The sequence below is a fragment of the Ylistrum balloti genome, unplaced genomic scaffold (genome assembly GCF_031769215.1).
Source record: "Ylistrum balloti isolate Yb309-2 unplaced genomic scaffold, AGI_CSIRO_Ybal_v1 Utg369854, whole genome shotgun sequence".
In the NCBI taxonomy this organism is placed as follows: Eukaryota; Metazoa; Mollusca; class Bivalvia; order Pectinida; family Pectinidae; genus Ylistrum; species Ylistrum balloti.
Window position 1 is genome coordinate 66,398 of NW_026782005.1, and position 15,014 is coordinate 81,411.

The 15,014-nt window shown below is 36.6% G+C and overlaps 1 protein-coding gene across 1 annotated transcript; it reads left to right on the top strand.

Moving 5' to 3' along the window:
- The first annotated feature begins 3,925 nt into the window (after positions 1-3,925).
- On the top strand, positions 3,926-12,713 carry LOC132545729 (cilia- and flagella-associated protein 68-like). Its single transcript, XM_060209418.1, has 3 exons — positions 3,926-4,147; positions 9,123-9,207; positions 12,538-12,713. The coding sequence occupies exons 1-3, from the start codon at positions 3,929-3,931 to the stop codon at positions 12,711-12,713; spliced, it is 480 nt and encodes a 159-aa protein (XP_060065401.1). The 5' UTR covers positions 3,926-3,928.
- Positions 12,714-15,014: the final 2,301 nt, after the last annotated feature.

The window sequence follows — 15,014 nt, forward strand, 5'->3', positions numbered from 1 at the left end:
CCTCTGCTAATCTAGACGTTCATTGGTGAATGCAAAGTCATGTGACTGGAGAGTCGAGCGTGATCCCATCTGATTGGCTCTTGCAGATGAATTATGAAATAAAATTATATTTTTGTCACACAACCGTACTGAAGTGACAAATTCTCCCCACCACATTTTCTCCATTGTACACGACCAGGAATCAAAGTGTTTTACGTTTATCAATGCAACAAAACAAATAAAAAGTCAGAGTCACATCCAACAACATGGGAAATAAATTGCAATCTCCTGTTTGCAGAAATTCAGCTTTATTTCATGTGAGGCTACGATCCATTTACACGGAATAAGCCACCACCCATATCACGTCATTTTGGACTATCCACCAATCAAATCAAAGGAAAATGTGCCATCTTCCCGTCAAAGTCCGATCGGAGATCTCTGTTTTGCAGTTACTATATAAACAAGCGTATACATAATTGGGGCCGTAACTTGGATGACGGGAGCTCCATTGTGTATCAAATTGATGCGCAAGAGATGTTCGTCTATTTCCGATAGACCTCGGACATATCCGCGAGTATCTTGCCTAAGTTTCTAAATATAACGATATATCTACAAAAATACTGCTTATGCAAGAACAACAGATTTTCGACTGTTTGATTCATGAAAATTAGTGAAATATGTACAACCGATATCGTGTGCTGTATTGTTCTACTCACTGGCGTTGCAGAGGAATATTAATGATTTGGCTACAAAAGTATATGCAAATTTATTTTCAATTACCACATATAATTTTAGGGAACATCAGGTTATTGATGAAATGTTATTAAAATTCTTACGAGCAGAAGTTTGAAAGTCTAGGGCAATATCAACATAGTGTTACATGATATTCAGGACAAAATAATATTTTCATCGTGTATAAACGCTCTTTCGAAATGAAATCTGTTAACACCAGGGAAGGAATATTTTATTTGCACATTCGTGTCGTCAATACAATGACAGGTCTACTTAATGACGTCATAATTAGATAAACTTAGTGTAGCTCGAGTTTTGGCAGACTACCAGGGAACACGGATGTCTCATGATATTACAATATTGAAGAGACGAGGTATATATTTCGGGATCATGATTAAATCTTTATCTTTCGTCCAATTACCAATACGTGTTTTTTGCATAAATCAATTAATAGTACAGTAAGTGTATTGTCAAATTCTTCCACGCTCTGTGCCCCTTTATCAAGACAAATATTACATTAATTACATCACGTACATATATATACACACACATACATTCATACATGCATACATACATAGAAAAACAAAGTTATGAACTAAATTCCGGTAGTACAAATTAAGGTGTTAGCTCAGTGATCTCCTCGGCCTATAGAAGGGACAGAAAACAATATTAAGTTATGAAAGATGGTGATTAAAACGTCAAAAATGTTTTATAGAAATCTCCGTACGTTCTGCACGGCAGCTAGAGAGCTTGGAGAAAGTAATCAGTGTCATACTCCGAGGTGCTTAGATAAAGACATATTAAATCCATGATCTATCTAGCAAGAATATTTTGCATCTTTCAAATCCACGAGGAAATGTTCATATCTTAAGTTTTTCTTTTCACATATCCTCAGTGCACGTGCATTGTCATGTGCGTAGTAGAAAAGTTATGTACTGTTAAATCGCTCAGAACTCTTTATCTTTAAAAAAACATGATGAAAATGAGTACACTATCATACGTTCGTTTAACATTATATCCTAACAGCATACAACATCCTGGAACGAACTTTGGCCCGACAGCAGATCTCGTAGATTTGTTTAAAGCTCAATTATTTTACAATGATCGGGCCAAACTATATTTTTGCATACTCAGCAACAAGCAATTCTAGTAAGCATATACTTGAAATGTTATACTATTAAAAATTGATAATTATATCGCTGATATGTGTCTAAAATAAATGTTATTATTAAAATGGAAATGCATTTGTATGTATGTACAGTGTACCTGATGTGTAGCGAACTAGTGGCAATGGTACTGAGAAAGCAACGAGTTACAAAGAGGAAGTAAACAAAGCACAGGAAGTAATGGACATTGACAAGTAGAGACAGTGTATCTCAACATACAACTGATGATGATGATGATGATGATGATGATGATGATGATGATGATTGAGCGATTGAGTGAGCCTATAAGTGAATCCATATAATGTACTGGTATATTTTGACATGTGTGGTTTGAAAAATAAAAAAAGAATAAAAAAATAAAACATACAACTACGTGAAACACACATACGGACTTCCCCCTCCGACCCCCCCCCCCCACTCCGACCTCTCCCCCCTCCGACCCCCCCCCCACTCCGACCTCTCCCCCCTCTCCGACTCCCCCCCCCCTCCGACCCCCCCAACTCCGACCTCTCCCACCCCCGACCTCTCTCCCACCCTTTCCGACCTCCCTCCCCTCTCTCTCTTTAAATTTGTTTATAATTATGTTGTTGTTATCACACTGCTTCCTTGTAAATAAAATGTTTGTGTATCAGTATGTTTAGAAAGGGCTTTATATAAGTTATATAAGGTGTAAAACTTGTGTCCAATCCTATTGATACTTATGTGCAATAAAATATGTTTCAATACAAAAAAAACGAAGAGTTTTCACATTATTGTTTGGAAACAGTTTAGTTCTGACTAAAGATGGTCGGCGGTAAAAGTATGGTTTGATTTATAATACTCTTAATTCAGAATATGTGAGACATAATACATGTACATGTAAAACGACTTTCACCTTCGACTTCATATCTGTCACGATCACAGCTTAAAAACCTTTTTGTTATATTTTCAAAGTTAGTGACTTCTTGGTGCAGGACTATGTACAAAACAGTCTACTGTTTTCTTTTTATGATATAGACTTCAAAGCCATTCTATATAAATTCTGTTTCAGTTTGCCCTACAATTTGGCTTTTAGTTTGTATTCAAGCGATAGCCAATATTTAACAAAAGAAATCTGATGTTATATGTGATAAGAAAAAAAGCGAAGTTCAAAATAAATTATAGACTTATTAATCATATTTTCTTCCGACCTACAAGTCGTACAATGGATGCAATTAATGTATTGCAGCCTAATGCGTTCGTATGTAGATTTAATAACAGCTCATAGTTAATACTGGAATATATAGCTTCTTTTAAATGGGGTTAAAAAAAGCACAAGACATGAAAACGCGTTTACAATAAATTAAATTTTGATAGAGCACTGCAATGCAAAGTTGGCCTCAACGCAAAACGTTCCTAGTTAAAAGGACTTCACTGCAAATCGGTCCTAGTTAAAAGGGCTTCACAATAAAACTGTCCTAGTTAAAAGGGCTTCACAGCAAAACGGTCCTAGTCAGTAAAAGGGCTTCACTGCAAAACGGTCCTAGTTAAAAGGGCTTCACTGCAGTGGCCTTAATTAAAACGACGTCACTGTAAAAACAGCTGTAGTTAAAACCACCTCACTGCAACAACGGTCGTAAATAATAGTATATTTTTTTCATAAAAGCAAAAATCTTGTGCAAGATTCGGCTTCTTTCCGATCCACGCGCATGCAAGTATTTGGTGTAAAAAAAGTAAAACAAAAACTCAGGTAATATGGATTATAGAGTTATTATACTGAATTGTTAAAACTGGTGACAGCAGAGACGTATATACGTCTCTGGTGACAGCGATAAAAAAAAGTTTTGGAATGGAGACCCAGCTGACCAGCGAAATCCATTCCTTTCTCTCGGAGTATCTTTTACGTTATCGTCCTATCCGAACGGTTCCGCTATGCAAAGGTCATGACCTCAATCACTACAGCAACAAACCACGCTTCGTCACATGATATCCGGAATACTGTGCTGTAATCTCGCGTGTTTACTGTTTACTGTCAGTCAGTCACAATATTTATAATCTTGTGAGATAACTGGACACCTTTTGCTCAATCTACGATGTCGATGGAACCAGAACCTCCATTTCGTGCGATGGTCAGAGCGAGTGGGCTGGGAGAGGTGTGGACGCACACTCATGATATTGAAAAGTTTGACCAGTTTGGTTGGCGGTGTACGAATAAGGAGAATTCATTTGCAAACGACACATTGGTAGGAAATTGGAACGAGCAAAGATTCGACATAGAAAAAATCAAAGAGGCAAAACCTCTTCCATCGCAGGTAATTTACAGAGCTAGATATCTTTTTCGCAAATCCATTTCGGTAACTGATTGAAGTCATTTGTTCATGAAATCAACATGGAACTATGATTAGTAAAAAAAAGAGCTTCCATTCTCTCTTACTTAGTCGATTCTGAATGTAGGCCTTAATTAGACCTCTATACTCAGATCCAAATTTTGTCTTGTCAAAATATTCATGTAGTCACTCCTATTTGATGTTCGGTTGTCTGTCCACTACCCTGAACATTCTGTCTCTGATTCCCAGAACTTGTCCAATCGATTTTCAAATGTATTTAGGGTTGGCGATCTGAATACTTTTTCTGGCAATGAATTCCAGTTATTCACCACTCTCTGAGTAAATGAATATTTTCTGATGTCCAGTCTACATCTTGATTTCTCCAGTGAGATTGAGTTCCCTCGAGTAAGTTTTTTCTGGTTCACTCTTAATGAGTTTTTTGCTGCATTCTTGTCATAAAGTCCACTCAGTATTTTGTACACTTCAACCATGTCTCCTCTATCCCTTCAATTTTTCAGTGATGGCAATCTAAATATCTCATTCCATCCTCATAAACCATATTTAGTAGAAGCTAGCTTTATCGCCCTTCTCTGGACACTCTCCAGTAACTTAATGTCCTGTATTTGATAAGAATTCCAGATGCTAGCCCCATGTGCATCAATGCCTTGTACAATAAACAGAACAATCTTTTATCAAGATAGGCATATGTTCTTCTTACAATTCCTAGAACTCTGCCTTGTTCACTGCTGATTGAATGTGTTGTTTAAAACTCAAATATTTGTCAACAATTATGCCCAAAATCCTTCTCTTCACTATCTTCACTTAACTGAACTGTGCACCTTGTATCTCCTGTGTCCTTGTAAAGATGTAGACTATCTTTGTCATCCACTGTTTCCACTTGAATTAGAACATGGAACTCACAGACTAATGACTAGCTGTCTTATGCTCAACCAATCAGGCTAAAGAGAAGATTTCTGTAGCGGTTTAGTAAAGCCAGTGTTTACCAGCGTTATATACTTCCCCTCCAGGAAAGAACATGCCCATGAGTTGCCACTTCATGGAAGCCTTGTAACATAACAGATATTACAGAAGTCATTATCTTATTCTCATGCTTCCATTGAATTGGAATTTGTGATCCATGGCTTAATGATAATATCCTCATTTATTACATATTTAGACAAAGTCTAAATTACAATATGGCCATATTTAGACAAAGTCTAAATTACAATATGGCCATATTTAGACAGTCTAAATTACAACATGGCCATATTTAGACAAAGTCTAAATTACAATATGGCCATATTTAGACAGTCTAAATTACAATATGGCCATATTTAGACAAAGTCTAAATTACAATATGGCCATATTTAGACAAAGTCTAAATTACAATATGGCCATATTTAGACAGTCTAAATTACAACATGGCCATATTTAGACAAAGTCGAAATTACAACATGGCCATATTACGACAAAGTCTAAATTACAATATGGCCATATTTAGACAAAGTCTAAATTACAATATGGCCATATTACGACAAAGTCTAAATTACAATATGGCCATATTTAGACAGTCTAAATTACAACATGGCCATATTTAGACAAAGTCGAAATTACAATATGGCCATATTTAGACAAAGTCGAAATTACAATATGGCCATATTACGACAAAGTCGAAATTACAATATGGCCATATTTAGACAAAGTCGAAATTACAACATGGCCATATTTAGACAAAGTCTAAATTACAACATGGCCATATTTAGACAAAGTCTAAATTACAATATGGCCATATTTAGACAAAGTCGAAATTACAATATGGCCATATTTAGACAGTCTAAATTACAACATGGCCTTGCATCAATATGTATATACAGATATCACAGAGACTTAAACATTAGTGATGCATTAAAGACATCTAAAGATAAAACCATTCTATAGGATAACTGCACAGACAAAACATACATCAAAACAAACATGAAATCATATCACACTCCAAATCATTGTCAAGCTATTGTTTCTAGGAAAAAATCCTGTCAATACTTTTTTTAAAAATGTAACAAAACTAAAATTGTTTCTAATATCTTTATTCATTCCATACAATAAAACAGATCATGTCACAAATGAACATTTGAAATAATTAGTTCTAGATGTGAGAATTAAAAACATTATGACTAGTCTAATGCTTAACAGGTTGAGCTAAATAGAAAATTCTCTCTAGTCCAGCTGTAACTAGTATTGACCAGAATGTTACATTCTCTCTAGTCCAGCTGTAACTAGTATTGACCAGAATGTTACATTCTCTCTAGTCTGACTGTAACTAGTATTAACCAGAATGTTACATTCTCTCTAGTCCAGCTGTAACTAGTATTAGCCAGAATGTTACATTCTCTCTAGTCCAGCTGTAGCTGGTATTGACCAGAATGTTATATTCTCTCTAGTCCAGCTGTAACTAGTATTGACCAGAATGTTACATTCTCTCTAGTCCAGCTGTAGCTGGTATTGACCAGAATGTTACATTCTCTCTAGTCCAGCTGTACCTAGTATTGACCAGAATGTTACATTCTCTCTAGTCCAGCTGTAACTAGTATTGACCAGAATGTTACATTCTCTCTAGTCTGACTGTAACTAGTATTAACCAAAATGTTACATTCTCTCTAGTCCAGCTGTAACTAGTATTAACCTGAGTGTTACATTCTCTCTAGTCCAGCTGTAGCTGGTATTGACCAGAATGTTACATTCTCTCTAGTCCAGCTGTAACTAGTATTAACCTGAGTGTAACATTCTCTCTAGTCCAGCTGTAACTAGTATTGACCAGAATGTTACATTCTCTCTAGTCTGACTGTAACTAGTATTGACCAGAATGTTACATTCTCTCTAGTCCAGCTGTAGCTGGTATTGACCAGAATGTTACATTCTCTCTAGCCCAGCTGTAACTAGTATTGACCAGAATGTTACATTCTCTCTAGTCCAGCTGTAACTAGTATTGACCAGAATGTTACATTCTCTCTAGTCCAGCTGTAACTAGTATTGACCAGAATGTTACATTCTCTCTAGTCCAGCTGTAACTAGTATTGACCAGAATGTTACATTCTCTCTAGTCCAGCTGTAACTAGTATTGACCAGAATGTTACATTCTCTCTAGCCCAGCTGTAACTAGTATTAACTATAATGTTACATTCTCTCTAGTCCAGCTGTAACTAGTATTGACCAGAATGTTACATTCTCTCTAGTCCAGCTGTAACTAGTATTGACCAGAATGTTACATTCTCTCTAGTCCAGCTGTAACTAGTATTGACCAGAATGTTACATTCTCTCTAGTCCAGCTGTAACTAGTATTGACCAGAATGTTACATTCTCTCTAGTCTGACTGTAATTAGTATTGACCAGAATGTTACATTCTCTCTAGTCCAGCTGTAACTAGTATTAACTATAATGTTACATTCTCTCTAGCCCAGCTGTAACTAGTATTGACCAGAATGTTACATTCTCTCTAGTCCAGCTGTAACTAGTATTAACTATAATGTTACATTCTCTCTAGCCCAGCTGTAACTAGTATTGAACAGAATGTTACATTCTCTCTAGTCTGACTGTAATTAGTATTGACCAGAATGTTACATTCTCTCTAGTCCAGCTGTAGCTGGTATTGACCAGAATGTTACATTCTCTCTAGTCCAGCTGTAACTAGTATTGACCAGAATGTTACATTCTCTCTAGTCCAGCTGTAACTAGTATTGACCAGAATGTTACATTCTCTCTAGTCCAGCTGTAACTAGTATTGACCAGAATGTTACATTCTCTCTAGTCCAGCTGTAACTAGTATTGACCAGAATGTTACATTCTCTCTAGTCCAGCTGTAACTAGTATTAACCTGAGTGTAACATTCTCTCTAGTCCAGCTGTAACTAGTATTGACCAGAATGTTACATTCTCTCTAGTCCAGCTGTAACTAGTATTGACCTGAGTGTAACATTCTCTCTAGTCCAGCTGTAACTAGTATTTGACCAGAATGTTACATTCTCTCTAGTCCAGCTGTAGCTGGTATTGACCAGAATGTTACATTCTCTCTAGTCCAGCTGTAGCTGGTATTGACCAGAATGTTACATTCTCTCTAGTCCAGCTGTAACTAGTATTGACCAGAATGTTACATTCTCTCTAGTCCAGCTGTAACTAGTATTGACCAGAATGTTACATTCTCTCTAGCCCAGCTGTAACTAGTATTGACCAGAATGTTACATTCTCTCTAGTCCAGCTGTAACTAGTATTGACCAGAATGTTACATTCTCTCTAGTCCAGCTGTAACTAGTATTAACCTGAGTGTAACATTCTCTCTAGTCCAGCTGTAACTAGTATTGACCAGAATGTTACATTCTCTCTAGTCCAGCTGTAGCTGGTATTGACCAGAATGTTACATTCTCTCTAGTCCAGCTGTAGCTAGTATTGACCAGAATGTTACATTCTCTCTAGTCCAGCTGTAGCTAGTATTGACCAGAATGTTACATTCTCTCTAGTCCAGCTGTAGCTGGTATTGACCAGAATGTTACATTCTCTCTAGTCCAGCTGTAACTAGTATTGACCAGAATGTTACATTCTCTCTAGCCCAGCTGTAACTAGTATTGACCAGAATGTTACATTCTCTCTTGTCCAGCTGTAACTAGTATTAACCTGAGTGTAACATTCTCTCTAGTCCAGCTGTAACTAGTATTGACCAGAATGTTACATTCTCTCTTGTCCAGCTGTAACTAGTATTAACCTGAGTGTAACATTCTCTCTAGTCCAGCTGTAACTAGTATTAACCTGAGTGTAACATTCTCTCTAGTCCAGCTGTATCTAGTATTGACTAGAATATTCCATTCCCTCTAACCAAGCAGGATATTGCAGATGGTACATACCCAAGTTACATATTACCTAGTAATTGTAATGATATGTAGCTAAATATCTCAGTTTTTCTTTATTTTTTTCAGTATGATCACTACTTTGAATCAACTTATGGCACGAACTACAACAGACAACCATACAAAGTACCAGAGGAACTAAAACATCTAAAAGGTAAATATTATTTCCTGAAAAAGGTTTGTAAAAGCCACACACATTAATAAATTTTAGACTTGTGCTGTAAAGTCATCAGAGGATTTCTTAAACTACTCTCCCTCAATCATCTCCAAATCCTTGTCTGGTGTATCTGTTACGGTCAGGAAGGACTGGACCATTAGACGCCTGGTCTGGCCCTCTTCATTATTGAGAAGTTAGTTAGATATATAAGAGAAGTTGTTTTAAGATGTGAACCTTTGTGATCCTTGCGGCTTTGAGTGAGTCAAGGCTATTTTGTTGAACACAAACTTGATAGCCTGAGATCATAACACCCTGGGCCTCTTTGCTTATCAAGCAGAATTTCTAGTCATCATAAGATTTTAACACATTTGACCCCTTGTGACCTTGAGGTCACTCATTTGAATAAGGTTAGTCACTTTTTATCCCCGCATGGTAAAGGTCTGATATCATGACCTTGTATCTTTTGGTTGTTGAGGAAAGTTATGCTCAGGCAAAAGATAAAATTTTAGGGACAAGGAAAAAATTAGAAACTATAGCTTACTCTCAGGACTATAGATATCACCATACAATGACTGATGGATCCTGTTCTGGAAGAATTCAATCTTATAGCAGACTTTAAAATTTTGAATAAGTAATAATATTTCCAATTTCTCATAGACAATTCTTTTGGTAAGGACACATAGGGGTCAAGGTCATATCAATCTACATCTTTGAAACATGCTGACCAAATCCTCACGACGACCAAATCCTCACGACGACCAAATCCTCACGACGGGCAAATCATCATCACGACGACCAAATCCTCACGACGACCAAATCCTCACAACGGGCAAACTTATTGGTTAATCATTTGAAATGAACTGCCTTTTTAGATTTTAGCCAAATTTATTCCTTGAACCTTACAAAATGGTCAAGGTTTGTTTGTTTGTGTTTTGTAACATCTATTTTACTAGGTGATTAAAGTTTTATTAGACATATTTATGATACCCTCCTCTACAAATAGACCCCAGGAGATATAACAACCTGTGTTTATGATATCTCCTCCCCTACAAATAGACCCCAGGAGATATAACAACCTGTGTTTATGATACCCTCCTCTACAAATAGACCCCAGGAGATATAACAACCTGTGTTTATGATACCCTCCCCTACAAATAGACCCCAGGAGATATAACAACCTGTGTTTATGATATCTCCTCCCCTACAAATAGACCCCAGGAGATATAACAACCTGTGTTTATGATACCCTCCTCCCCTACAAATAGACCCCAGGAGATATAACAACCTGTGTTTATGATACCCTCCTCCCCTACAAATAGACCCCAGGAGATATAACAACCTGTGTTTATGATATCTCCTCCCCTACAAATAGACCCCAGGAGATATAACAACCTGTGTTTATGATATCTCCTCCCCTACAAATAGACCCCAGGAGATATAACAACCTGTGTTTATGATACCCTCCCCTACAAATAGACCCCAGGAGATATAACAACCTGTGTTTATGATACCCTCCCCTACAAATAGACCCCAGGAGATATAACAACCGGAGATATAACAACCTGTGTTTATGATACCCTCCTCTACAAATAGACCCCAGGAGATATAACAACCTGTGTTTATGATATCTCCTCCCCTACAAATAGACCCCAGGAGATATAACAACCTGTGTTTATGATACCCTCCTCCCCTACAAATAGACCCCAGGAGATATAACAACCTGTGTTTATGATACCCTCCTCTACAAATAGACCCCAGGAGATATAACAACCTGTGTTTATGATATCTCCTCCCCTACAAATAGACCCCAGGAGATATAACAACCTGTGTTTATGATACCCTCCTCCCCTACAAATAGACCCCAGGAGATATAACAACCTGTGTTTATGATACCCTCCTCTCCTACAAATAGACCCCAGGAGATATAACAACCTGTGTTTATGATACCCTCCTCCCCTACAAATAGACCCCAGGAGATATAACAACCTGTGTTTATGATACCCTCCTCCCCTACAAATAGACCCCAGGAGATATAACAACCTGTGTTTATGATATCTCCTCCCCTACAAATAGACCCCAGGAGATATAACAACCTGTGTTTATGATTCCCTCCTCCCCTACAAATAGACCCCAGGAGATATAACAACCTGTGTTTATGATACCCTCCTCCCCTACAAATAGACCCCAGGAGATATAACAACCTGTGTTTATGATATCTCCTCCCCTACAAATAGACCCCAGGAGATATAACAACCTGTGTTTATGATACCCTCCTCCCCTACAAATAGACCCCAGGAGATATAACAACCTGTGTTTATGATACCCTCCTCAGGAGATATAACAACCTACAAATAGACCCCAGGAGATATAACAACCTGTGTTTATGATACCCTCCTCCCCTACAAATAGACCCCAGGAGATATAACAACCTGTGTTTATGATACCCTCCTCCCCTACAAATAGACCCCAGGAGATATAACAACCTCCCCTACAAATAGACCCCAGGAGATATAACAACCTGTGTTTATGATACCCTCCCCTACAAATAGACCAGGAGATATAACCAGGAGATATAACAACCTGTGTTTATGATACCCTCCTCCCCTACAAATAGACCCCAGGAGATATAACAACCTGTGTTTATGATACCCTCCTCCCCTACAAATAGACCCCAGGAGATATAACAACCTGTGTTTATGATACCCTCCTCCCCTACAAATAGACCCCAGGAGATGTAACAACCTGTGTTTATGATATCTCCTCCCCTACAAATAGACCCCAGGAGATATAACAACCTGTGTTTATGATACCCTCCCCTACAAATAGACCCCAGGAGATATAACAACCTGTGTTTATGATACCCTCCTCCCCTACAAATAGACCCCAGGAGATATAACAACCTGTGTTTATGATACCCTCCCCTACAAATAGACCCCAGGACACCTAGCATAAACTTGAAGACTTTCCCCCAAACATATCCCATTAAAGGGGCCAGTTAAAGTTTTTGATATGGTAGTGAATTGGGTTTTCTTTACAGTATACCCCTACAATTGGCTAAGTTACATTTTGGTGACTTGTCTTGTAAATATTGAGATGCCCTTGGATAGGTCGGCTGGTGCTTGATATTACCACGGATTCACTTTTGTTCAGTCTACAATTTAGTAGGTCAGTGAACACACAGGTTTTTACAGCTTGTCTCACTGCTGTACTTGTAGATTTATAGTCTAAATTAGGTCATCAATAGTATACATGTATATAACAATATTTAGAATGGAAGCGTTTATGTTATAGGAAGTCTTTTATTATAGAAGGATTATTTGATTCCAGCTCGTCACAGTCACGCTTTCCCAGGACATCAACCAGAAATTGACAGTAAATCTTCAAAAGCTGTCTACAACAGCTGGGAGACCACAACACGATCTTCTTTTGTTGATCCTCGTATCCGTGTTCAACCTCTCCAACCTCCAACACAGGAGAGTCCTAATGAAGGTCCTGCTCAGTAACCATAGTAACTCAATAGGAAATATTATAATTACACTGTTCATGAGAACAATTTGCTGAGAATTGAAAGAATGTAAATGCTGTGATATTTTTTGTTTTTCATTAAATGATAAAAAGTGAATTAACCTCTTCGTGAAATGTTTATATACTCAATGAGTAGTGTACAAGTTCTATGAAATGCACCCTTATTTTAACATAATATTAAAAGAAATATTCCCCGTTTGTAAAATAATTTGCTCAGCTACTGGAGAGAAAAAGCTATAGTTATACTATCCAGGTAACATAACTGTGTTAAACATTCAGGAAATTGTACCAATAAATATAAGCATCAGAATTAAGAAAACAAAACTCATTTCTATTGAAATGAAAAATAAAAGTTGAATGAGTTGAAACTTTCCTACAATCTTTTATTCTGTTTAGTCTACAAGTATAAACAGCTAATTTTTATCACATTAGAATCGTACTCCTGTTCTGTATGTTGAATGTGGTGTTTGTTGCCTTTTAATTGAATATGGTGAACTTGTAATCTTTTTTTTAGAAACATCTGTGATAATGCAGGTAGACCATGTAGTGACACTAACATGTATATCTACATTTTGTCTGCAATAGATAAAATTCAACCATAGCTTATAAACTAAAATTTGATGGTTTCCACAAGAAAATCATTGTGAAATTATTTCTTTGATCATCTGATGTTTAAAGAATGAAGGTATATCAAATATGTGTCCGGGTAAATGATTTTTGTTTTCTTTAATATTTTTTTTTCAAGTTCACAAAGCAACTTTCCTTGCATCTGATTACATTCACTTGTATAAAAAAACATTGATGTGAATATGATGTAAAAATAAAACATTGATGTGATTATGATGTAAAAATAAAACATTGATGTGAATATGACGTAAAAATAACCAAGAACAACACATTGACTTATTTTACCATGTGGTAATGTTCAAAATATGTGTTTAAATTTATTACTTTAACCTGTAATAATGTAAAAAAAATTTGATGGTTTTAAAATTTCAGTTACACCAAAAAGCTTGTAGCAAGAGAAGGAATTTTCACAGTAGTCAATAAAACCCAGTGTAACCGTGGTAAACACCTTGCTATACAATGTATTAGGATCTTCCTTATCAATTTCATGCTCAAGGTAACAATTTTTAACCCTTTTATTCTTGAAAAATAAATAGAATTAGAACCCATGATATATCAACCCTAACATCACATGGTAAGCTTAACTTATAAACATGTTTGTATGGATCCGTGTTAATAACAAGCTTGTTTGGATCTGTGTTGACAACACGTTTGTTTTGATCCATGTTATCAACTAGCTTTTATGGATCTGTGTTGACAAGCTTGTATAGATCTGTGTTGACAACACATTTGTTTTGATCCACGTTATCAACAAGCTTGTATGGATCTGTGTTGACAACACATGTGTTTTGATCCACGTTATCAACAAGCGTGTATGGATCTGTGTTGACAACACGTTTGTTTTGATCCACGTTATCAACAAGCGTGTATGGATCTGTGTTGACAACACGTTTTTTTTTATCCACGTTATCAACAAGCGTGTATGGATCTGTGTTGACAACACGTTTGTTTTGATCCACGTTATCAACAAGCGTGTATGGATCTGTGTTGACAACACGTTTTTTTTGATCCACGTTATCAACAAGCGTGTATGGATCTGTGTTGACAACACGTTTGTTTTGATCCACGTTATCAACAAGCGTGTATGGATCTGTGTTGACAACACGTTTTTTTTTATCCACGTTATCAACAAGCTTGTATGGATCTGTGTTAAGTACAAGCTTGTTTGGATCTGTGTTCTATTAGATGTTTGTATAGAGATTCCTACAGTATTACCTAAAGGTTATAGGTCACCAGTGATTCCTATAGTATTACCTAGAGGTTATAGGTCACCAGTGATTCCTACAGTATTACCTAGAGGTTATAGGTCACCGGTACTTCAGAAAAAACTCCACCATTGCTCATTTTGCTCTTCCTTCTTCAGTATTACAACGTTATGTGTATGTTTGTTTTTGTTTGTAGATTAGAATCGGAAAGTACAGTGTATCATTACCCTATTTGTTCATTAGTCACGATGAAATCTATATCAAACCTATATGTTGCTTTTTCTATGTATACATTAAATCATTTTGTTCAAAATCTATTGTTTTTTTTGTTTTTGATTTTAGTTTTTCTTTGTTTTGTTATTGATTTTCATTTTTTTCTCTCCTTTTAACAGCCAATGAAACATCATCCTTATTTGGTTCTGACAAAATTAACAAACCTATCTGTTT

Coding starts and splice junctions, on each gene's coding strand:
- LOC132545729 (XM_060209418.1), top strand. CDS start 3,929: ATGTCGATGGAACCAGAACCTCCATTTCGTGCGATGGTCAGAGCGAGT. Junction 4,148..9,122: donor CAAAACCTCTTCCATCGCAG/GTAATTTACAGA, acceptor TATTTTTTTCAG/TATGATCACTACTTTGAATC. Junction 9,208..12,537: donor GGAACTAAAACATCTAAAAG/GTAAATATTATT, acceptor ATTTGATTCCAG/CTCGTCACAGTCACGCTTTC.